The 26,513-nt window shown below is 36.6% G+C and overlaps 1 protein-coding gene across 3 annotated transcripts in view; it reads right to left on the bottom strand.

Annotated features, from left to right (window-relative positions):
* USH2A (usherin) overlaps window positions 1-26,513 on the bottom strand; it is a 378,126-nt gene that overhangs the window by 193,724 nt on the left and 157,889 nt on the right. For all 3 annotated transcript variants that reach the window (XR_005562590.1, XM_039378797.1, XM_039378798.1), the window contains exons 31-32: window positions 20,157-20,270; window positions 17,663-17,824 (exon numbers count right to left, since the gene is read on the bottom strand). Coding sequence is in view for 2 of the 3 variants with exons in the window: in XM_039378797.1 (XP_039234731.1) it covers window positions 17,663-17,824; window positions 20,157-20,270 (276 nt within the window). In the remaining variant the exon portion in view is untranslated. The remainder of the gene's footprint in view (window positions 1-17,662; window positions 17,825-20,156; window positions 20,271-26,513) is intronic.

Below are 26,513 nucleotides of genomic sequence, written 5' to 3'. Positions count from 1 at the left end.
TAGCATGGAATTTGAGAGATGTTACTAAGATAGAGAGAAAAACATAGTACAGTAAAAAAAAAAAAAAATAAAAACAACACCTGAAATTAGAGATTTAACAAAATATGAGCCTTACCATCAGGTCACCAGAGTACATCACCGTTCAAAAATAATACAGTAATAATATCTACAGTGTTTTAATTTATATGTAACATATTTGATATTCAGGTTTACTGCAATTCCTCCCCTCTTCCACCCTGTTTCCACTCTCCCTGACTTCAGGCAAGTATTTTAAGGGTCAGAGATGGCAACGTCCTGTCTTACTGAGTGCTCACATGACTTGCGTAAGGAACCCCACATAGTTTCTCTCAGGAAAATAATCGAGACAATAGCTATCCCATTGTTATATTCAAGAGAAAATAACACAGCAGCATTGTAGCAAGAGATTTTTAGCAGCACAACCAAGAAAACCTGCTGAGAGAGTATGAAAATGAAAAACTTCCAAAGAATTCCAATCACCACGTAGTTTATGCAGGTAGACTGTACGAACACTTCAGCTCATTACTCACATCCTTACTCTGTTCTCTCATCTTGTTTCTCAGAATTTGTTATGTTAACTCACAGTAACTTAATATTTAACTAGAAGATAAACTCTTTGGGACCATAAATCTCCATCACCAAATACAACGTCTCATTCTGATTTTTATGCACCACCAAAAAAAAAAAAATCTAATTCATATGCTAAGTGTCAAGATCACATTATCAGGCTTGCTCCATCAGACACCATTAGCAGTCCTCTGCCTTCCATCATTTTCTGAAAGCAAGCAACAACTCATATTTAACTTTTAGTACAGTAGATCCTGCTTGCTTTGTTTATAAAGCACTGATCACTCTCAAAGAACAATCACTAATGTATAATACCTTTCTCTGGAAAGGTATTATACTATTGCTGCATCATTTCATTCTCCTAGAACGCTTCCATCAACGTTGCTCTCCTAGAACGCTTCCATCAACGCTGCCTCCGCACAATCCTAAACATCCACTGGTCAGACTATGTGACCAACACATCTGTTTTAGAGCAAGCAGCTGTCACAAGTATCGAGGCCATGTTGCTGAGAACGCAGCTGCGATGGGCAGGGCACGTCTCAAGGATGAAGGACCACCGCCTCCCTAAGATCCTGCTCTATGGTGAACTTGCCACTGGCTGCTGCAACAGAGGAGCCCCGAAGAAAAGATAAAAGGACTCCCTGAAACAACATCTCAGCCTTGGCCATATTGATCACCATAACTGGTCTACTCTGGCCTCCAATCGGGAGGCCTGGAGACACACCATCTATAACGCAGCTGTCTCCTTTGAGAACACACGCAGGATCACTCTCGAGGAAAAAAGGCAACGCAGAAAGAACCGTGTATTGCAGAATACACCATCTAAGGAGTCTTTCTGCTGTGCCTTTTGCAATCGGATATGTCTGTCACGTATTGGCCTCATAAGCCACAAACGTGCCTGTAGCAAATGTGGATAGAGCCTTCCCAAATCTTCGTTCGCGAAGCCTAGCCATGATGATCATTTCATAGATTTCCTGCAAACCCCACACCATACTCAACATTCTCTTGAAAATATTTCAGAAGAATCAGGGTGTCACAATGACACCACTTAGGTACTTCAGGCAACTCAGGCAAGCCAAAGAAAACAGTGTGCTTGTGTACTTAATTGTCTAAACTAGCAAGGCTTTTCACATGTGCAACTGGACCATTAATTGAAGAAAACAATTATCTTCCAAGATAGTAGTAAATTCTAACAGATATTAATTAATAATTAGGAATGCTTATGTGATTCTGTAATGTTGCAGAGCAACAATTAAAAGAATTTTGTGAAGCCATTAAAAATAAGGCCAATAAAAAAGAGAAATAAATAAACTCAGGGTCTCAAATAACTATTTTCAGGAAGCATCATAAGCTATTGTTCTGCTCTCTAACCAGCAAAGACTGACATAATGAACAAAAAAACTTGGCTTCTAGCTGGCCAGCAAATGCTGATGTGTTTTAGAAACTATTCGTTCAGCAGTAAATATCTCTTGCTTTACAAATTACTCATAAAAGAAAAAATTCTTTACTGTGAGGGTGGTGAGGCACTGGAACAGACTGCCCAGAGAACCTGTGGATGCTCCATCCCTGGAAGTGTTCAAGGCCAGGTTGGATGGGGCTCTGAGCAACCTGGTCTAGTGGAACATGACCCTGCCCATGGCAGGGGGTTGGAACTAGATGATCGTTAGGGTCCCTTCTAACCCAGACCATTCTATGAACACCTCATTCCTTTTGAGACTTTTACACTCAAGAAAAATCCAGGAAACTTCCAGGTCCCATCTTAGGAAATAAAGAGCACGGCACAAAACCATGTAACATATTGGAGCATGCAAACATGATAGTTATGTGTTAGACTGTATAAAAAAGTTATATTCAAGAAGAAAAACCCTTTGGCATAAATGCGAAACAAAAGGATCTTTAATCATTTCAGTTTGCAATGAATTCAAACAATTAGTAGAGATTTTACAGGCACGTGGTAGGACTATGGAAAAGGGGCACTTTTTGCAAAGGGGCAGTTCCTAAGTACATTAAGGCTTTTAAATATAATTATGTTTTAACAGCAAAGATTATAAAGTTTGTTTCCACATTTAATAACAGTGTCTCTTGGTTATGCTCTCTTACACCCTCAACTGTTGCATAGAAAAACTTTCTGCTATTTATTGGCCCAAACTCTTGTACTTCTTTGAGCCCAAACTCATGCCTCAAAAGTTAGGTTTCATCCTGGCCAATTCACCAGGCCACATCAGCATCCATTCCTGATAAATGTGTTTCATTATCCCTTTTTATTTCAGTAAAACTATTTTATTTCTAATCTTAACTTAGATAGATACACATCTTTTTATTTAAACACGACTATTATTCCTACCCCATTACAAAAGTTGGAATTTAAGTCTTTTATTTTAAAGCCACATCCCTGGGATAGCTGCTGTGGGTACATTTTCACACTGTTTTTACTCTCCAGTTAGGACACACCATCTTGAAATCCTAAAGATGCTCAGCTGAAGAAAACTCAAATCATGTGGAGTGCCCCACATCACATGATTAAGAAAAAGAAGAACCAAAACATCAGAGAAGAGCATTTACACTTCTCTTAGCACTTTACTACCAACTAATCTACCTGATTCCTTGTGTGGCTCTAAATATACACATCATGTCACTGACCACAGAAGAATCACAGTGCTCCTTGGAAACCTCCTCACCATTATGCCCCAACACGACTCATCATCATTAGTCGCTATTCGAAAAATACAGATGGTGAGAGAACAAGTCTCACCAACCAGAGGTTTTTTCAAATGTTTCTCTTGCTGCCAAAACAACAAAAAGCCAGTCAGTCAGTGAAAACATTCATCATCAAATGAGCCTAATGAATTTCCAAGTTATATCTTTGCTTACTAGAATTAAAACCACTCACTGTCTCCCTAGTTTACTTCAATTATAACAGTTGGACAAATAAAATGAGTTTGAAGGTCAGAGGGAGAGAAAGCAGAAAGAGGACAGAGCACATTAATTTTTACCAGGCACACAAAGAGAAGTAATTGTGGATAGTATCACTATCTTAGTTTTACTTTTCTCTTTCTCATTGCTTTACACATCATATGGAATGAAGCAGCCCTATTCTAAGAGTTAAATGAAAATTTCCATTCATGAATGCTTCCAATCCAGTCACTGTATTTCTATCAGCTTCAATAGAGGGGAGTTGTCAGTATACATCATAGGAACCATGATGTCTTAGTCAATGTTTAGCCCAAAAAGTGAAAAAGGAAAAAAAACGTGTTTTAAACATTTTACCTCTGTATTACTTCAGCTTTATATTCACAACTGGAAAATATATTTGCACCAGGTAAATACATTGCAAATTTGAATCTCAGATACCTGCTTCTATAAAACTGGAACTACTCTGGATTCACATTAGTATGACCAAAGACCCTTTGGCTCACCAGCAGAAGTACATCCCAAGTAATTCCAATCTTGCAGCAGTGGGAGAAACAAAATTCAGATCTACCTAACATTTGGTGCTGAAGTAATTGTATCAGGCCTCAAGAGGTGCCAGACTGCCACTTTTACAACCCATTGAAGAACACATATGAATGTGAAGCTATGGCAAGAGAAGCCAGTAAGATATGAAGTTATATACAAACGTATGGTAAGTAATACAGCAACTATTACTATCCATTTTATATAAATCAACAGTGTGGTCTCATCTGGAATAGCATATATTACAGAGTGCAGAAATAAAGTCTGTCTGGAAAATAGCAGTGCGATAGCACAGGCTTACATACACTCTCTTAGGAAGAGAGGCTGCAAAAACAACCTGAGAAAAGGAAACAAAGAAGATGACACATCATACAGGGGTATAAGATAGTAAGTGTTACATAGAAAAGCAATTAGGGTGCTCTGTTCCCAGGAATTCCCTTTCAATAATGCAGTGGGGGTGGGAAAAAGGACATGCAATAATTTAGAAAGTGGAATTTTCAGAGAAAATCACCCCACCCAAAATCATGGAACATCTACTGCTGCTGCCAAGAAGATTCAGGCTTATTTTCATAAATCAAATTTGGGGGGAGAGACATTAAGTATCAACATCATGTTTTTAAAATTATTTTTATAAGCATCACTGTAATTTGCAAATCTGTAGGACAGTCCTGCAACATTTCTATACTTCTCCCTTTGTATCTGAGACAATGTAGAACTCTTCAACACTGTATTTTATTTCTTAAATTTTCCCACCAAGGAAAGAAAAAGAGGGATGAGATTAACGAAATTAATTTCAAAAAGAAATATTTTCTTTGACAGAAATCAAACAATGTTACTACTAGATTTTTCTTATTAGAATTCAATATGCATACTAAATCACAAAATACCATTTTAACCCCAAAACAATTGCTTTAATGAACAAAATATTCAACAAAAAGAAATCCATCAAACAAGCAGAAGCTGGATACGCCACAATCAGACTAGAAATTGGAACCTAAACAAGAAAACTATGACAAGGGCTCTTTGAACTGCCATCAACTATAGGTTGATTGAATTAGTGATTTATAGGTTATGAGCTTTATTTAGCAATATCTGCATTTTACATCCACTGTGGGTAACTTGTTCCATCATTTTGTATAGTACCAGGCATGCAGGATGATTAGAGAGCAACTCTCACCATCCAGGCAAGGCATCATGTGATTTAATAGTTTCTGTAGAAGAGATAGTATCACCTTCCCAGGACCAGAACAGCTCTGTATATCTGAATTACAGTCAGAGGATAAAGGGTTTTGCCAAAACATTACTGTAGTGCTGGAACAAGGATAGTGGGAGGACTCAGCTTCTGAGCACTGATCCTAAACAAAACAATTTACAGCAAGTTAAATCTGTTGCAAGACTACAAAAGCTGAGCTAGTTTTCAGCTGACCACGGAATTAGCAGCAGAGTAAAATATACTGTACTTGTACGTGCTCTCCTCTCTCCTTACCAGAACAATCAGCCCCAGATGCGGAGTCATTAATATGGTCAATGTGTGATTGGGGAAAATTATTTGGATTCCATTCCCCATTTTTGTCGTCTTTTTCATTGGTTTGTTTGGGGTTTTTTTTTGGGGGGGGGGGTGTTTGTTCGGTTGGATTTTTTTAAGTTTTCTCACTTCATATTTATTTTCAAAAACACATGCATACAAAAACAAAACCAAAAGAATGAAAAGCCCAAAGTTTTTTTCAACTTGACATGTTGCACTACTCAGTTATGTCATGTAGTGTCAGTAATGTCATCAGATAACATAACTGCCACAATCTGATGTGATGCATTAAACTGGGATTACCAGAATAAATCACGTTTGTGGGTACACAGATCACAGGTGGTGCAGTCAGCTGCTCTGTATTGCGGTGTATCTATAGGATGTGCAGATTAGGATATAATGTCCAGAGGCTTGTTCTCGTTTGTGAAGTGTTTTGTAACCATAAGTCAATAGTAAGGAGCCACCAAACAGTTATAATGGCATAAACCATCATCAGGGAAAAATACAAATCGATCAGTGCCAGTGATATAACAGAAAGAGCATGCATCTGTCCCCAGTCTCATAAATTCAGCGGTTGTTGCAGGCTTTTCCTCTATCCAACGTTTGGTTTATTAATACTAGTAACTATCATAAATAATAATAATGCAGAGTAGTTTATTTCAAGATGAATGCTCTTCTTTTATCTGTTGATCCTATACCTTATTTCTTACATCATGTCCATATTCCTCCTGTAAATGGTAAGGGGAGAGCCGGCTAAATTTATTGTTTGAAGTTTATGCCCTTTAATTGGCAACAGAATGCTATGCCAAGAAAGTTGTCTATGTAGGCTCTCTGAAATATCTGCATACCTTAACTAGCATGGTAAGTCCCTACAAAGGAGGCATAGAATTTATGTTCTACTGCGTGCTATAAATAAGTAATAAGAACAGATTAGAATTATGCATTTACACCTACTAGTGCGAGTGAGATGCATAATTCACAAGTGGCAAACCCTTAAGAGGTTTTCGTATTTCACCCCAACCCTCTTCCCCCTCAGTCTTGTCTATGTAGAACATAGCATATTGTTCAGTCCCACTGATTCACAAATTTTTATTTATTTTTTTTTTTCCAGCTACACTGTTTAGGTTTTATAATCACTATTTCTTTCTTGCAGAAAAGTAACAGACACTATATTAGTAGTCATTGCTGGGTATGGGTCTGCTTTATGTCACATTATGGGTGTCACCTTTATGAATTTTCTTGTGATACTCAGGGACACAACTAAGAGAACACAGGACTTGCAACTGAAACTTCTCAGCACAGGAAGAACATAGATAGATTGGAGTGAGTCCAAAGGAGGGTTACCAAGTTGATTAGAGGGATGGAGCACCTCTCCTACAAGGAGAGGCTAAGAGAACTGGGATTGTCCAGCCTGGAAAAGAGAAGACTTCAGGGTGACTTAATTGTGGACTTCCAGTACCTGAAGGCAAACTACAAGAAAGATGGAGAGGGACTTTTTACAAGAGCATGTAATGATGGGACAAGGGGGAATGGCTGTAAACTGAAGGAGAGTAGGTTTAGATTAGATATTAGGAAAAAATTCTTTACAATAAGGGTGGTGAGGCACTGGAACAGACTGCCCAGAGAACTTGTGGATGCTCATCCCTGGAAGTGTTCAAGGACAGGGTGGATGGGGCTTTGAGAAACCTGGTCTAGTAGGTGTCCCTGTCCAGGGCAGTGGGTTTGGAACTAGATGATCTTTAAGGTCCCTTCCAACCCAGGCCATTTTATAATTCTCTGATTCCATGATTCACAGTTAACATGATATATTGCCCCTCTAGCTGGACCTCCTGGGGAAATACACTAATCTCTGTGTCCGTTCACATCTTCAGCTTCTATGCTGAAGCCTCTAAATACCTGTTGTGACCAGAATTTTTATGATAGCACACAAAGGTCACAGATTTTGCTGAACCTGTGCCTTTCCTCCACAGCAGTTCTACCTCTAAGAAGAACTCTGTTGCCTGGTGATAATTTAAGTCTAGCTGCTTTAATATTTTTTGGTTCTCAGGCTGAAGAACTACAATGTTGATTCATATACATCCCAAAGAAGCACCACTAGGGACAAGCTCTTTGGTGAAGAAGTTACGTTCTAATTTTTCTCAATTGTTTTGAACTTAGTCTATTTTTCTACCTGGATTTTCCTTTGTCCTGCATGCAAATATTTTAAATTATTTTCTAGTTCTAACTAACATTTATTTATTTTGCCTCAATCTTTGCCACACAACTTCTTTTCATAGTTAAACTAAGACTTGTACCTCTTTTTTTATGGTATCAGTTACTTATTTATTTAATCTTTTTATTTCTTCAGTGTATCTCATTTGATTTTGAGTTTTCCTTGACAAACTTTCTATGTACTTTTTCTCTGCCTGCAAACTTACAAGGAAGACTTAAACTGTGCATGTATTTTAATTCCTACTACAATTTAACAGCTTAAAAACTGTTATATGACATTGCAACAACGGTATTAAATCCCAAGATTTAATAAATAAAAAAAAATCAAAACAAATTAGTTGAAATGTAATACTTTTAATCTAACTTACCCTTGAGCTGTTGAAAAGGCTAGGAAGCCAGCTCATGAGAACATTTAAAAATCCTTGCCAATCAAATTAAATTTTTGTTCCTTTATCAGAAAACAAATAACAATGAAATTGTTAAAATGAAGTGATAAATAGCTCCAATGTTAAAGTTCAGCTTTCAAAAGGATGTTATCGACATACTTTATCAACATTGGTTGTTTTCATTATTGATAATTTCCTTAATTCTCAACATTTCTCCTAGAATAGACTGAAAAATTCACTTATGCATCCTTTGTATGAACTCGTCTAGTTTAGCCAATGCTCCTGGATAGGTAAGCAATGACGACCCAGAATCTCTTAATAAGCCAGATTCTGTTGTCACCTCTGAACAACTTTATGAAGCCCTAAAGATAACCAGACATTCAAAAAAAAATAAAAAATTAAGATATGCAGACTGTAAATGTGACTCAAATGTACCTGGGTAATCAAGGAACATGGTATGTCCAAAGTAGCCATTTACAAAAACAATACCAATGTTTATCATCCACCTTTGCATTCACCTTAAAATCATAAATCTAAGCCTTACTTAAAGCACGCTAATCTCGTGTTCTTCTTACCTGATTAGCTTTATGTTCACTTAAATATTTTTTCCCGTGTATTGGTTAATTTCCTGGTAACACATCACTTTAATGTATCTCTGTATTTATAAAATAAAAACTACAGAAAACAAAGGAAGAAAAATTATAAAACTCCATCACCTTTCAAAGCCCAACAACAATTTGTGAAAAATGTTTCAATCAGAAACAGATTGTCATAAAAAGACAATATTTCACGGACGACTAGTGAAAAGCATGATGGAGTTCAGTACTGACTAAAAGTCCATTAAGCTTTACATAAACAATGTAGAAACCTAGGTTAGATTTCTGGCAGTGATTCAACAGGAAAGGAAGTATCCTAGAATGCCTTTCATGCTGTCTGGGACAAGATCTATGCTTCCACATAACTTAGGGGGATAGGGAAACAGATTTTGAAAATACAGGAATACTCCTCCAGTCATACAAACCATCAAATATTTTTAAAATCAAACTTATATCCAACTATTTTATGACTTTGTAACACTCAGTCTTGTATTGTTCACACATAAGACTTGTGAAAGATGAAAAATACTAAGGAAAGTCTGGACTTACGTTATTTGGTGAAGCATTTTAGAAACTCAAGTTGTAAGGAAGTTTCTCAGATTTATTGAAATTACAAGTCTGAAACACATGCAAAATTAAAACATTCCACTTTCCATAAATTTGTCTCGATACAGCTTTGGTTTTTTGAATAAATAAAATGCTGAACATATGTCAGTAATGACTGAACACCCCCATGGCCACATTTTTAATAAACCAAGGGAAAGGAGAAGCCTTGGTTGGGAACCCTCTAGAAGTACTGCTGTGGTGTTACTGTGGGGTTACACTGTCACCATTTATCAATATTCCACGACTGTTAAAGGAATATTCAGACATATAGGGTATAGAGAGGAGGGTCTGTGTCTAGCATTAGCCAAAGAAAAATTCGTGTACTGCTCTGTCAAAATATTATCACAGCTGATAAACCAACACTATTTGTTATAGCAGCATGGAATAAAGTATCTATTTTAAATTAAATATACATTAAGCGTTCAGCAGTTTGGGAGACCTAAATTAGTAAGCAGAAATATGAGTGTGTTTTCCAGGGCATAAGGAAAAACTCAGAGAGAAGCTTCATTATGCAGCTGGCAATATGAAGAAGGCAGCCTCACTCTATCAAAGCCTACTAAGTTAGAGCTATGTGAGGTATGTCTTCAGGATACCAAGAGATTCAAACTCAAGTAGCAGGTTTAGCCCTAGTCCATCTGTGCAAGAGGTGTCATATCTCTATCTGCCTGAGTCCAGCATAACCTGAAAGGAAGCATAAATCATTTACCAAGTATCTCAAAATGATCCTGGCAAAAAAAAAACCTTTAGAAAAGTGAAGATGCTTTTCTTGATCCATAAATACATTGCTTATAATTTGAACGTAAAATCTTGCACAGTTTCTGATGTTAACAAAGGTGTGACTGAATAAAATCTTGTCTGTTTTATCAGCGAAATTAAAACCAGAACAGAATCCACCATTTTGCCTTACTAGCTTCAGGCAAACCACAATTACCAGGCATACTGCTGAAAATAAGATCCCACAAAAAGTATTTCAGCCTGTGAGCTCAACATGGCCAAGAAAGCATATCCTAGTTCTTAGAAATCTTAGGAGATCTCTCAGTGTTTAGTAACAAACAGTGGTCACCATGACACAACAGCTCACAAAGAGAAACTATATCACTTTATATGAAGTTCTCGCTGATGAAAGACAAAATGCAGATAAAACAGGTTACACACTTCAAAAGACGCAAGAGCAAGGTAGACAAGATTCAGCCAGTTTGCCCAAGAAAGGTTCGCACAGGCAACATTACAACAAACTGATCTCAGAACGTGGCAAAATAAGACTTAGCTGCTATCTAACTGCAGAGTGGATGTCTTGGAGAAGACCTACAAATCCACATGCCAGTGGAGACCACCTGCAAGACAATAATGCGTGGACAGTAAGCTCTGCTGGTTGATTAAAAAAAGGCTGTAAGGCTTAAAATTGTAAATTCACATTTTACAAATTGAACTCAATGAACTCTTGATGTAAATCTGTCTTCCTCAGTAGACCACTGTCTTTTGAAGAAATCTCAGAATCTTTAAGTCTGCTAACCAATCTACATAACCGTAAAGGAGAAAATATAGGACAAAAAGCCTACATACATCTAATTCTGACAAATAGTTTTGGAGTAATATCACAGGACAAAATAGTCTGGGTGTTTTACATTTTTTTAGTGATTTTAGGGGTTTTGTTTCTTGTCACGGAATTCAGACAAGCCTGGAAATCAATGTTTTTCTTCTTGTGGTTTAAAAAAACATAGCCCACAGTCAAAATAATTCTTATATGCAAGAAGGGAAAGGAGAGAAAAAAAATACTCTCTCTGTTCTAAAGCTATTAGCTCTGGAGAAGCTATTTTGCTCCAGTTCTCTTTGGTACATACGAAAGACTGGAAGGTACCAACTGCTCTCATTTTATAACATGTGTTGCATTTTAATTTTTAGAAAGTGGTACTCAAGCAACCTGAGAGCTCAGCAATTCCAGCAGGGTTAGCGTGAGTTCTCTCCTGGCTTGCTATGTTACCCAAATCTGATCAAAGGACAAGGACTCCAGAAGCTTGTCCAGCTGTGGTTTTATAATGACACCATTAGGTTTTGCTCTATAATCAAGGTCCCTAAAAGTCTGTGTAGCTTCAGGCTTAATATCTGCGACAAGGTTAACTGAAATCTGCAGCAAGGATAACTACTTTAGCAGATTGTATCAGCAGGAAATATTTAAACACTATTTAAAAGGATTTTAAATAAGCAGATTTTATTTAACACTGCACTAATGCACTGCAATAGAAAATGATACAACAGAGCTGCTACAAATAAACATAATGCTTTTACCCTTACACTGGCCCCCTCCCTTCTAAATTCCCTAGATCTGTATTATTAAGCCCAATGAGTGCACCAGATCTTTCTGTCTGAAGCTGAAATACAGGAACACCAGGCTCAGACAGCCCATTTGCCCTTTGGTTTTGTGCCTGCTGAATCTGCATTCTGGGTCTTTGGAATTAATTATGATAGTACCAGTCACAGGCAATGTCAGTGTTGCCAACTCAGGTGTATCAAATGTGCTTTCTTACATGCCTAGAACTTTTAGAGGAGGGCAGCTTCTCCCTCCTCTAAAAGACTGGTGTACCCTGCCCTCTAGTGCCAGGTGCACCAATAGATGTTCACTTAAATGCACACTCAGGCAAGAATAAAGCCTGAAGCAGCTGGCATTCTTCATATGACATCCTAGAAAACATGGTACTTTCTGTATGACTTATCAGCTGGAGATGTTGCTAAACCGGACATAAGGGGCTGGTCTGGCACTGTTGCACAGTACTGCAAGTCCCTAAAATAAAAGTGAGACACTGGGGCATGTCTTATTGGGTCACACACAAGACATTTCAGATAGATTCCAATAACCTCTCTGGGAAGAGGTGAAGACTAGTGTTTATTGCTCATCATGGTGCTAAAGAAGTCTCTGCTTCACAAAAAAATGAGCAATTGTGACATTCAAGGTTATAATATACACAGATCTAGCACTAACATTTTATTGAATAGCAAACAACTCTTTCCAAAACACTCTAGTGAAAGAACAGACTGGGTACATTTGTTATTTATATGTATTTCACTGCAACCTGGAAGACAGGAAATAAACTCATACCAGAGGACTACAGAATTTTTCTATTGTTTGTCCTTTAAGGCAAAAGCTGCCTGTCATCTTTGAGCAGGACCTAAAACAAAGGAATGCAAATCCTTAAGGATGGAAATTGTTGGTTTTAAACATTGCTATAGCTAAAAACTGTATGAAAAGTAACCACAAGAACTACATCTTAAACCTAACATCATAAGGATTTTCTTCTCAGTGGTTCAGCTTCTAGCAGTGATACATCTTATTGAAATTATCTTCTATGTACAATTTGGTGGATTTGCTTGCTCAAATTGTTTCACTTGGCAATTAGTACAATACTGATATTATGATGGATTTTGCTTTTATTGCCATGATCTATCATTTAAAACAAGCAGTAGTATTCATAGGGATAAAAAGGACAAAAAACTGCTAATTTTTCAGTAAAATGTAGTAATTGCACATGGCTGTGCATAGTGTGTACTATAATCACTCCTGGGTTAGAGTATCATAAAAAAATACAGGTACTAAATTGGGATTCTCCTATTTTTTTAAGTTCAGATATGTTAAGCCCTGATTGAACAGATGTCAAACATCTGTCTCTTCCTCACACAAAAACAAGGCTCCCATTCTAACCTGGTTTTGTAGGATCAGCCTTTCCACACTCAGGTCAAATAACAATTTGAATAAGCCAAAGGTTAGTTCATGCTCTCAGAAAAAACTTGTGAAGACAGCTCTTTCTCACATTTACCAAGGCTCTCCTTAATATTTTTTCCAGAAACCTGGTACAAAGTACTCTGTCACATTTTTTTATAAACTCTTGTGCATGTAATTTAGGATAACTCTATTCTTGTTTAACTCGGTTGAGGATCTGTCCTTGTAATATAGTTGACAGGATCTCTTTCCTGAAAAACTGGAAACACTTCTTTCAGGTTGGCAGAGAAAAATAAGTTTCATATAGCTGAGTCTTAATAAGAACATCTTCCTTTTAAAGATTCATGATGAGAACCATTAGATTCTGCTAGGAAAATTATATGAACAAAATTTGTTAACATTGTCAAGTACCAACTGCTGCAGCAAATGCAGACATACATCCTTAATGCCAAGCTCAGTGCAAGGATAGATTCATACTTCTTTTTTTTGTTTTGTTTTCTAAAGTGTCTGTCAAGTCATTTCCCTTTGTAAACATGTTAAGCAATTAATAGCTTTTCTTAGCCCATCAAATCCTCAGCATTTAAGAAGAGGGGAATATTTTGTTCTAATCTTTTTTTCTGAAGTTTCTTCACAACAACAAGGTTTCCACCAAAATAAAACTTGGCACTTGGGTCACATCTGAGCATCACTGTCTCTGCTTATGCCATAACATTCTGCATTTATTAGACCACTTTTCTGCTGGTGGTATCGGCACCATCGGCTCAGGCCACTGTAGTTGAATACTTCTTAGGATAAAACCCACTCCATTGGCTCTTCTGTCTAAGGCAGGTAAGAAATTTTTGAGACTAATTTAAAAAAAAAAAAGAAGGAATACCTTGCATAAAATTAAAAATATTGTTTAAATAATTACATGAAGAAACCTCCACATTTCAAAGTAGAAGGTTCAGCTTTATCTGTGAGTGTTTGGTTGAATGAGAAGAATATTTTCCTCTCCACAGGAAAAATCAACTTAAATTTTCCTAAAATCAAAAGCCTTTTTAAGATCATTATGTTTAAGCTCAGAGCTCTTAAGATAACTGTACAAGCTCCTCCATCTCCTCACAGCTGCTAGTCATCTACAAAACAGCAAGGTATGCAGGTTTGGGGAGCAGAACACTATTGCAACTACTCTCCTGAGCTGTAGATGTTGGTTTTGCTTACAGGATCTTCTGCACTCACACAGAGGAAATGAAAGCATGAATACAGGGGCATGGATTCACACAGCTTAAGTTTCACCAGGGATCCCGGACTATTTCCTCTTCGCTTGTCCCTTGGAGATATTAGGCTTTCAGTGGAACATAGGATGTGAAATACAATCCAGATTGCATGAGGAAGTAGAACATACACCACATAAAGCAAATGCACAAAGGTGGGAAGCAGAAAAATCAGAGACAGACAGTTAGCACAGGTGTTGTGGTAGAGGGGCTGGCTTCATCTCAGTGCTTTATTACTCACAACACAGAAACCGAATTTGTTAATATGGAGAAAATATTTAAAGGCACTAATGGATGATGGATGCCTAATGGGTCTCCCTTTTCAGTGTGGTAAAGTGTACATTTGCCATATGTGCTTTTAAAGGGTTTCCTTTTTAATTACAGCTCAGCCCCTAGAGGGAACAAACCCTCGAATTTCCATGAAAATCAATGAGTATTTCAAGCCCTCAACAACTGTCAAGATCAGAAATTAAGCTAACAATATATGTGCAACTATGGTATTGAGAAAACATATCCCTCCTCAAGTTATGGATTAATTAGTACGGACCTAAACTGATTGCACTTTCCATGGTCTGAAATGAAAGTCAGCAAAGTACAAATTTTTAGCCGTCTTCTTAAAAAGAAAAGTTTAAAAACCCATCACATTTCAACAGATACAGTACTTCAAAAACACAGAGGGAATCTATGACTTTGTGGTATAAACTACTGGTCAGGAACTAAGTCCTATAGTCAGTAAATTTTGTCAGGAAAATAATTTTGGTTAATAAATAGGAAACAGATGTCAGAGACAATGAACTTTGTTTCTCTGTTTAGGGTCAGTAACATATTATGTTGAGGCAATAAGTCACCAACAACACTAGCGTAAGCGCTGAAAAGAAAAGGATAATTATATGGAAAAGGCCAAGACCTGTATAACACTCGAAAGCCAAAAGCTACAACTTTTCACCATAAAACTCTAACGGGGGGGGGGGGGGGGGGGGGAGAAAATATTATATCTCTTTTAAATCTAGCCTAAAAAATTAAATCTAGACATATACTCTAAGCAAGAAATAAACCTGAAAATATTGTGGTCTGCTGAAAGGCAGAAAATCTCTGAAAGGAAGCAAAAATCAAGTAAAATTAAAGACATATACAGATCTAAGCAAGATCCTGAATAAACCTGATTCAAAAGGACTGGGATTTCTAGTGACCCAAATCCCAGTCTGCTGGCTCACATTGCTACTTCTCCCTCAGGCAGAGTGAGAAACTGGCAGCTAAATAAAATGGTTCCAAAGTAAACAGACTGATGTCCGCACCATTTTCATAATGATGGGCAAGAGTGCCTCCTGTGTTGTAGTGCTTACAGTAACACAATCTGATTCACCTGCCTTCTCTCTTGAATACATAAGATTTTCTCTTCTCCTTACATCCATGTCTGCCTAAAAATTAATTGAAATCGAAGCCATGAAATGCTCAATATAAAAATATAAAAAATTCTAGAAAAAATATAAATAAATAAATAATTTCTAAATGGAAGGAAAAGAGCTTCTCTAGAAAGCTTACAAACCAGATGAGACTTCCTTCGACTACTTCAGCTGAATGTATTCTGATATATCACTCAAGATTTAGAGGTAGAACACGAGGAATCAAGTCCTGACCCTTTTTAACTTATGCTTTTCTACATTTTCAAAGAATTCCAAAAGTTACTTGAGCATAATTTCTATCAATAAGCATCATTTTGGCTATAATTCAGACTACAATCAGACATGAATCTAAAACCGACCAACCAAAATACATTATGGTGAACACTTCCTCAAATATTTTACATTGCTTGCCCATTTACAACTAGATTGCAGATGAACACATTGGTAAAACCACCTGTGATGAGCTTTCAGTAATGATTTTAATAAGATTGGAAGCACAACTACTTTCACTTCAAAATTTTTAAGAATGGTGCTGTGATATTGCAATGAGGGATTCATAGAAATCTTGCAAAAAAAAAGATAAATGGCACTGTGAGAATACCAGAAAACTGGGGAGATGGGGGAGAAATTAATTGAACCTGCACTTTTGATAAATATTTATTTTTTTGCAGAAGAAAAATGCACACTTGTTTGAGCTGTCATTATGCTAACCTATATCCTATTTTTCATATTATTAGTAATACATAATGTGGTAGTTTATATTCAAAAATAAAACCAGAATGTATATACCTCACGTATTTATCCAGAAATACACTAAGGTTACTATGGTTACGAAAAATCCATTACCTTTGAATACAGAATGAAAAAGTTTGACTTAAAGTGTGCACTATTTATTATAGCGATCATCAACAGCCTTCAGGAGGTTCTCTAACTGGATTCATTTTTCAGTGTCAAAACTGACCCACCACACCAGTAGCTTATGGCCTGTGCAAAGCAAAGAAATTTGAACTATATGAATTTTTAAATATGTTTTATACTAACTCAAGATGCAGAAATGGTTTTGAATTTTAAGGCCTTACATTACAAAGAAAGTAGGGTCTTGGTACCCTTTCCCCCCTGAGTTGTCCAATATTAAGTGCTTTATTTTTACTTGTACCTATTAACATATACAGGTCTGTATATGTTCTGATGGGTCCAGAATAGTGCTTATGCTGTAGTATGCTACTTCTAGCTCCATATCTTGAGGTTTTTATTAATTTTGTTTGTTGTTTGGATAATGTCTGAACAAATAATTTGGATACTTCATTAAACTACACCAATTACATTAAAATAGGAAGACAGATTACCACGCTTCACTGTACTGCCAAACAACAGACATTTAGCTTCTATGCTAAACTAGCAATAGTTTAAGAGTACTGATATAAGCTGGTTACTGGCACGCAGCATAACTAATATCAGAAGAAAACAGATAATTAGTTTATACATTCGATAAATTAATTAAACATGGACTATTCAGGTAAGCAATGCAGTGTCTCTCTAATTAAGAATTCTAAGAAAGACGGGAAGAAAAACTATTAAACCTGTACATAATATCTTGTCTTCAACAGCTTGCAGTTTACTTGCTTGGAGAGCTAGATGGTATGAGATCAAAATGTTATTAAATCATTAAAAATACAACTCGGATCCTGTGAAAGAGGGCAATACAGCACAAGGTTTAGCTATACCATCCATGGTGGTGTTAATTTCTGTGAGTCCCAACAAAGAGTTCTCTGAAAGATTCTTTAAAAAAATAAAACCATCAGGGTTTAAAGTGCATCCAGTCAATTTTAGAACTATATTTCTTTTGCTCTGAAATAAGAAGAGGTTAATCATACAATTATTCATAGCAACTATGAGATACACGTTATACATGCAACCTAGCAGAGAACTCACCTTTTACAACATATTTAGTTCCATTTCCAGAGTAAACTGGTATTCCATTCATATATAAAGTATACTGTGTAATAATACCATTTGGTGTTTTGGGTGGATTCCAACTCATCAGCAGGAATGTGGGAAAGGATATTGCTGTAGGTGATTGCACATCTTCAGGGGCTGGTGAAAAAAACGTATAACGTTATATTATATTGTCTTTCCACGGATAATAAAGAATTTAGGTGAGAAGCTACTACCAGAATGGTTTTTGGTAAAGCTGAAATTTCAGAAAAGATTTTATGTCTGCAACATACCAGCATTTTGAGAAGCCTTCTATTTTATGTGAGCCAAACAGAAACTTCTATGAAAGATGATGATATACTCCTTGGGTTTAGGAGAATAATAATGCTTCTATAATTTTATCTTTCCAGCTTGATAACACTGAGCAAGGTGAGGGGTACAAGATTTTAGTGCAGTCCTTTTTTTAATACAAATTATTTTCTCTTCCTTCATGCTTTTTATTCCTAATTTCAAAGGGATCATTCCCATCACAGATGCAGGCAATGTGTTCTTAGGCACTACCCCTTATTTCAAACTTTTCATAATTCAATACACTTAGTAATGTTTGTTTAATGTAGATTTTATACATATAATATACTGGAAGTTGGCAATGCATAATAATTTAAAAGTCGAGTTCTTTCACTGTTCCAATGAGTTATATTAGAAGCACAAGGAATCCCACTGAATATCGCAAGGAGAGCAGAGCTTGGGCCTTAGTCTGGGAGAAATATCTTGTAATTTACAAGCTCTGTGTTAGCAATTTAAAACAATAACTAGCAGTGGCTGGCAATGTGAAAACAATATAAAGAAATGAATGTTTCAACAGGGAAACAGGGATAGCTGGAGGGTGTGATATGGTGTCTGTCTTCTGTATCGCCAATTTATTGTTACTAAGAGCATGCAACAAGAGCATCCAAAAATAGAAATTCCACACATTGACTTTTTGTTCAATTCTTCTGAGAGATAAAACACATGTTCCCCATGGCTTTATTTGATCTTCGGGGGGGGGGGGGGGGGGGGGGGAAGAAAAAGAAAAAATCTACTCTTGCCTAAACCTTTCCAATAGGACACGTAAAGGATTCCTGCTTTACTCACTAAGCAGATAAAATAAGACATAAACAATTTATTTTTAATTACATGTCACAGCAGAAAGAAATATGTAAATACTGTATTTCATGTTTACATCACAGGGTCCAATAACTATTTGGTTGTCAGAGGCTGCACCTTTTCATGGAGAATGCCACCAGACAGTCTCAGTTTATTTTGAACATCCAAGAGGGAATAATTGGACTCTGATTTGATTGGTGCTGCTGGCAGTTGTTAACATGGTCACAACAAAACTCTGTTCTAGCAGTGTTAGACTGCAATCTTCAGTACTGCCCTCGTCAAGACAATACCTTGCATGGCTACCTGCTTTGGTAGCAATTCAACACGCCAGCATTCTTTTAATTATTATGGCTATAATTCACATGACTTCATGCCAAAATTTTATTTGCTTTACTGGTACTGTATTATTACCTAGTTTACATGAGAAGATAAAACAAAGAACTGTGGGAGGGAGGGAATTTTGAAAACTACTCTGCATCATGGAAGATTAACTACTGTCTAATAAATACATGTCAAAGTCTTCATTATTCCACTGGTGTAGATTTGGAGTAACTGATTATTTTAACTGGATTAACACGGCTTTGGGATAGAAACAGGAGATGCGGACTTCATGTTTAATTGAGAATGAAGTTAGATATGTCACTGATATTTTCAGAGCATCTGTATTTTGATGTGTATTACTTATCAGCCTAGTCTCTAAAGTCAGAATTGAATGTATTTTTTCTTTCTTCCTGGTTTGTTCTTAATGTAAGCATAGGAAGCATTAATTTATACTCATAACCTTTTAGTTTGAGCACAACAACCTGTGAAAGTGTTTAGAAAAAAAAATGGGAAAAGCTGAACAGCAATTAATAAATAACTCAATCGGCATTTGGTGGTTTCATCACACTGAAATAATTGTTGCCTATTGATGGTGTTTAGCGGTTAAAAGAAACCATGGAAATCAACCATTTGATTCTCAATTTCATACTGTGCCATACAATCAATTCTTTTTAGTCAGACTGTCTCTAGATTTACTTCTGAGCCATAGTAAAATGAGGAAGCTTTCATTAATCTTTCAGATGCTTCATATTAATGACAAGGCTCTTGCATGAACAATGTAACAGCAATTAAAAAGCCCATTAATCTGCATTACAGCTATTAAAGATGCATGTCATTAAAGGGTATGGAGTTTGATTCATTTTCGCACCCCCCCAAAAAATGGAGCAATTACGGTCTGGCAATGCACTTTGTCATCAAATTAGGTTGGGGTTTTCCAGCAAATGGCTTTGCAGCGTTTAGCTCTTCTCCTGTTTTATTATTCATGACTGAAATGTGGAAGTCAAGACCTTTGAAATTACTTTACCTTCTTGTGGAGTGGAGATGTTCAATGCATGCAAGCTCTCAGTACAGCCAGCCAAAGTGCAAGCAGTTAGGGTTACAGCATAGTTTGTGAAGGGATCCAAGCCTGTCAATACGCCTGCAACACAAGAAAGCAAGGTGTTGTGCATGTACAGTGTACAGACTGATTATAGCATACACAGACAGAAGTAACATAAAGTCTTCTGTTACAGGCTTCCACTGTCACAGGTGGGAAAGGAAAATTATTTCAAGGTTTCATTCCTATCATCCATGACTTAAATTTTGCAAAATAAATTAAGAGTATATGGTATTTTATTTCATTTTAAATATTAAGATGCAGTTAAGTTTCCTTAATTATGCTAACTGTAACAGATACTGCTTCAAAACTGAGGTGTATATTTTAATGCAACAATGATAATAAAGTAGTTCTTTTCTTAGTCCCTGTCTCACGAAGCTTTTTCAGTTATTCATTTTGTTTTTCCAAGGAATTTTCAATGTCTCCCAGAACAAATTTTTTTCAATATTTCCTCTCCAACATTGCCCCTATTCATTCATAAATTGAAATCTTTTTTGTATGAAACATTCCACTTATCTTCCATTACTTCAGGCCATACATTTGCTATACTACTACAGTAACAATTCAGATGACACCGTTTACAAGAAAAAAAGATCTGTCACCTTCTGCTATTTTAGGTCCTGCTTATATTAGTGAAGAAAAGTTACCAGATTCCCACATATCAATCAGCTCCTTGTCATAGCAAATACAATAAACCACTGCTTACCACTTCAGGAACTTAAACAATATTTTGAACATCAATATACCGAAGAATTACAAGGGGAAAAAATTGGTTTACCATCATTTTCAGAAACATCAGCAGCTCTCATTTCAAACAGGTCCAACAATAGGTCCAACAATAAAGTAATAAGAAATATAAATGCAGTAGTAATTAAAAGAAGGCCAAGTCAAGTTTTATCTCAAACCATGTTCTCACCTTGACTCTCACAGCTCTCTAGTAAAATCAATGTGGTTTTTCATTAAAAAAAATAAAATTTCAGCAAAATGTGTTCTTTCAAAACTGTCCAACACTGCATTTTGAAAGCAGCTTAAAAAACCCCAGTACCTCAAAGAACTCCCAGTATTATATGTACATGAACAAGTAGATAAAATTAGACCTTATTACTACTTGTCATTGGGTTACTACACAGAATGCAACATAACTTTGCATTTCATTAAAAAAAAATCTTTTTTCCCCACATAAACCCTTTATAATCATAAAAAGGGCCTGGAGAATTTGATGTTGGAAGTTAACAGTTCAGAATAAATACATTATTTTCTGAGTAGAACAATCAAAGTCTGTAAAGGTTTATATTGTGTTTACTAACAGGTGTGTTCACATGGAAAATATGAGACTAGCTTTCACTGAATTAGTAATGTTTGTGCTTTTTGTTGCAATCAATCAAAAAACTTCAAAGGTTGGCATTGTAATTATCTTTCTATTTGAATTTTCTGAGGTACAGTGTACAGTGTACAGTTCCACTCGTACACATGAAGAAATATTCAGAAGTAATCACTTATACTTCAGAGCAATGTCGAACTAAAACTAGCTGATCAGCATCTGCTTGCTCTGGTTATAGCTTTGATTTTGCAAATCCCCAGTTAACAGCAGAAAGCTGTACTGACATCTTACTATCCGAAGTAAATGTGACAGGAAAGGAAAAGAACACTGTGTCAGCCACCACCTAAGCAAATGTCCCTGTAGTCTTCCTGTGATGGAAGGCAGATATTTTTAAGAGTCATCAAAAAGCCGAAAACAGGAAATAACGATGTTTTCATAGAATGGTTTGTGGTGGAAGGGACCTTAAAGATCATCTAGTTCCAACCCCCCTCCATAGGCAGGGACACTTTCCACTAGACCAGGTTTCTCAGAGCCCCATCCAACCTGGCCTTGAACACTTCCATGGATGGAGCATCCACAAGTTCTCTGGGCAACCTGTTCCACTGCCTCACCAAACCCACAGTAAAGAACTTCTTCCCAATAGCTAATCTAAACCTGTCCTCTTTTAGTTTAAAGCTATTACCCCTTGTCTTTTCACTACACACCTTTGCAAGAAATCCTTTTCCAGCTTTCCTGTATGCCCCCTTTAGGCATTACTATCCCTGTAAAATATTGGAAGTACTGGAATCTACACTAAATTCTTCATCACGGAAATTCCATTAGTTGAAAAAATATCTTTTTTTGCATAAGACTTATTTCCAGATCATAGAGGGTTAAACACAGGAAACTATAAAAGGCACAATTGGAATTACCTGCTGCAAATAAACAGAAGCAGAAACCAAATACTCTGTGACATTTGCAAGTTCTCAGTCAAGAGGAGCATAGTACAGTGTATATGCCACCTCTCTACTCACTCTGCTGTGCTTTAGGAAGCAATTTAGTTTTATTTGTACTTTTAGCACTTGTAGCATTCTTTTCTTATAAAGCAGCGAATTAATGCTCCTTGCATTTTCTGATAGAAGACATTCGGTAGGGTCACCAATGGCTTCAGGCACTGAGAGCTGCAGTAGGACATACCCAGAAAGATACCCGTATCTGTAGAAGGTTGGGATTGGGCTGTTTTGTTTACTTTTGACAAAATAGAAAGGTTTTATACAAAGCATCTGCAGCAGAACAGAGTTCACATTGCATAGGCAAGTTTGCGAAAGGCAGCGAGAATTTGCAAAAAGAAAAAAAAATAAAACCCACAAAACCCCCAAACAAGTAAAGAAGCCCTTTTGCAAAAGGATTTTTATGTTTAAAATTCATTCAGCAGAGGCAGCAAATTAAAAAATCATTTGTTTGTTTCCTAATCAATGTTTTTCCTGCACATGTACTCTTGCCCTATTTTCTTTCAACAAAGAAACAGATGTGCTGCATAGGTAGGCAATAGAAAGTGCACAGATTTTATTTACATACTTCAGCAAACTACTTTTTTCTCAGCTGCCATCCTATCTGTTTGGCCAGCATCCACTGTAATCTGTTCTCCTTCATTATGTTAATCTGTGGGCGGAAAGATTTCTGTCATCTTCAAATCGCTTGTACAGCAATGGTAAACACCTTGGCCTGTCTGTAATTGGACAGGTGTCTGCATTGGTGTCACCCGGCTTTTAATTCAATTAAAGAACTGGCTGCTCTGCTCTCATTACCCACTCATTTCCTCTGCACTTTCAGTCAGTCAGTGAAATTTACACTCAGCGCCTGACTACGTTAAAATACGAAGTCAGCAGTCCCACAGCAAAGATCATCACTGATACACGTGAATTAATTTATAGCACAGCAAAATAAATTTTGCAGTAAAAAAATAGCCTATGATCCAATGAAGTCAGCTGACAGCTTTAAAAAACTTACCCCAACTTCTCAATTATCACACTCCCTGACCGACATCTCTTGTCTATATCCAATAATTGTTGATCTGATAAGAATCCATCGGGCTTTCCAAGATGGGGTGCTAACAAAGCAAAATTTGGCCACAATTGCATGTATTCTATTAAAGTTAACAGGAGAGAGGCAGATAAATTGTCACTTTGGTCAGGAGATAGAATTAGAGACATCATCAATATTTAAGATGAGGGTCAACCTCCCACATTTGGGATATGAGTCCCATTCATTCAGTCTGCCACCACAGAGCAGCTGAATCCACCTAGTCTCAAAATTTACATCATAGGCTACGATCAAAACCTTAAAATCCACATGGGAAAGTGGAGACACTAAATCATTCTAACACACCATCCTATCTGCCCAAAGAACCTTTGGAAATAAATTAAAGTTCTAACACAGACATTTTGACACAGTGACCCCATGAAACTGAATAATGTCATTTGTTAAATATGAATGTAAAGTTAACAGTCTAAAAGAGTGATCTGGAATCACACCTAGAACATTAAGCCCACTTTATATGCAAAACTAGTATTTAATTCTCTATACTTTTATTTAAATGGTCTTTAATTATTTGCAATATTGAAAGTTGAGGTTTAGAGTTGTGTCAGAGAGAAAACGCTACGTTCATTTTAGCAGATAAGGGATAAGAACATTGCTATGGACAGTAGAAAAGGGGTCAACAATGAATTTATGGCAAAATGGGTGCATGGACTAGTCAGGGTGAGTTGCATCTTTATATCCACTCCATTCATCATTCTAATGCATACAGCATATAAGAAGATTAAATATCCAGCTTCTTTCCTTCACTTCTCCATAAAATAGACATTTCTTTTGTTCAGAACCTCTAAAAGGGAAGTCTCATACATTTAGGCAACACAGCATCCTGGCAGATTTTGAGTGGAAAAGTAATGCTTCTCATCAACGAAAAAATAAACTGTTCACCACTAAACTATGAGGGCTAATATTCTGTTCAGAAAAACTGAAAAATAGAATCAAAGGCAATTACAGTATTATAGCAATTTCTTCATCTAGTTTTATGAAAGCAGCTGCTTCACTGTTCCAATCTGTCACCCTACTGTTTCATGAAGTTGCTTCAAAACTCCACCAGGTCTTCAGAGATGAAAAGACACACTTGCTTATTGCAACTTATAGAGTTTTTACACTGCATAATGGATTGGTTATAAAAAAATATAAATTGAGGTGAGGTTTTTAAAACATATTTCCTGATGAAGCCTTCCCATAAAAACAAAACCACTCACCTACATACACAACTCACACAAAAATAAGCTATTTAATCTTACAGATGTAACACAAATACTAAAGTTCACTTCCTCACTTCCATGTTAGCTCAGCTAACATGGTTGAAGAGGACTATTTTGCAAGGCTAGTTCTATTTTTTTTAGAGGTAAATTTAGCTAATTTTAATCATAACCAGGCATTACTTTCATACGCAGTCTGAAAACTCACTTTTGCTACTGAATATTAAGATTCCAAACAAAGCTTATCACACATTTCTTTCACAAGTTGAGTGCATTTTGTTGCCAAAAGGACTTTTCTTTGCCAGATTTTTTCATTGTTGACTCCCTAACACTCTATTTCATAAGGAACTATTTTGAAATGCACCTATTACAATTGAAACAACACTTGACCTTTAGATTCACCTTAGTCTTTGTTTAAGCTTTAGAAACAAAAATTACCAAATCTCCCCTCCCCATACCTCGAGACTATTTAGCTAACTTGAATGCCTGAGGTCATACAGTATCTGTCCAACAAAGTCACTTGTGTGTCGAGATGCATCATTGCCACAGTACACTTAATCACAGTCCACTGATCAGAAAAGGAAGTCCTCAACTGACTTTGTTTTTGACAGATTGTAGCAAAAACTGTGTAAGTACATGTGTCTTCTACATATGCATTTCTGAACTGAAAGCCTGTGCACATCAATCTGTCGCATACATCTGCATTTTTAAAGCATCTTCTAACTAAGTATAGTATGAGTCATAAAACGTTGAAGGACTATTGAACATGAGGACACCTATTCCAACTCTTTGGCTTATAAGAACAAAAAAAAAGTTTACCTTAGTTGTTGGATTTAGGTGGCTTGAAAGACCCTTCTTTTCCCCAACAGAAATATTTCATAACAAACCATGTACAAGCTCCACTGGCTTTGAAGATGCAATTCAGGTTGCAGTGGTTGAAAGAAACCTGTTACATTCCCGATAACACAGGGCAACTCTCTAGCTGCTTCAATTTGCAAAAAACCTTGGCTCAACAGAGTATTGATTCTGTAATATCTACCACTATGTTACCCTTGATCATTTCAAACAACTGGCAGTGCTCATTTTCTGCAGTATGATTAATTTTAAAAGTTTGCAAAGAGAGAAAGAAATACTGTCCACCTTTTTGCAAACTTTTTTGAGTATGTCTATAAAACCATATTAATTATCCCTTCTGTCCTGACAAACATTAAAACATTGACTTCTTTTTATTAATAAAAGTACTGGTATGTAGCTAAGAGTTGATGTGATTTTGATAAAATGTTCAGGTTTATTTAATCAGACAATTTACATTTTGTATGAATAAATTTATAAAACAGCATTGGACTGTAAACAAGATTCATTTAGGTCTAAACTCAATCAAGTTTGAATCTTAATATTGTAGAGTACTAATATAATTTATGTTTTAAAATTCATATATTGAAAAATATGCCACTAGTCTGCTAAAGCCAGCTAAATGAAAGGAGATAGGAACCTACATTCTGCCACTCTGACTTAGAGTCATTAGGAGCTCAAGCACCACCTGACAACTCACAGAAACCTAATGGGCAAAGACAGGTCTATTGGCTCCCCGATGTTGCATTAGCTGCCGCAGTCAAACAGGGATCTGAGCAGGGGCTGGGCTGCAGCTTCTGGTATGCTCCTTCAGCTCCTCCCACCAAGACAGAT

Source organism: Pipra filicauda, unplaced genomic scaffold, assembly GCF_003945595.2.
Source record: "Pipra filicauda isolate LSUMZ 115617 unplaced genomic scaffold, ASM394559v2 scaffold147_size4022426_pilon, whole genome shotgun sequence".
NCBI classification, from domain to species: domain Eukaryota; kingdom Metazoa; phylum Chordata; class Aves; order Passeriformes; family Pipridae; genus Pipra; species Pipra filicauda.
The sequence above is the reverse complement of the archived record's forward strand: the minus strand, read 5'-3'. Positions and strand labels throughout refer to the sequence as shown.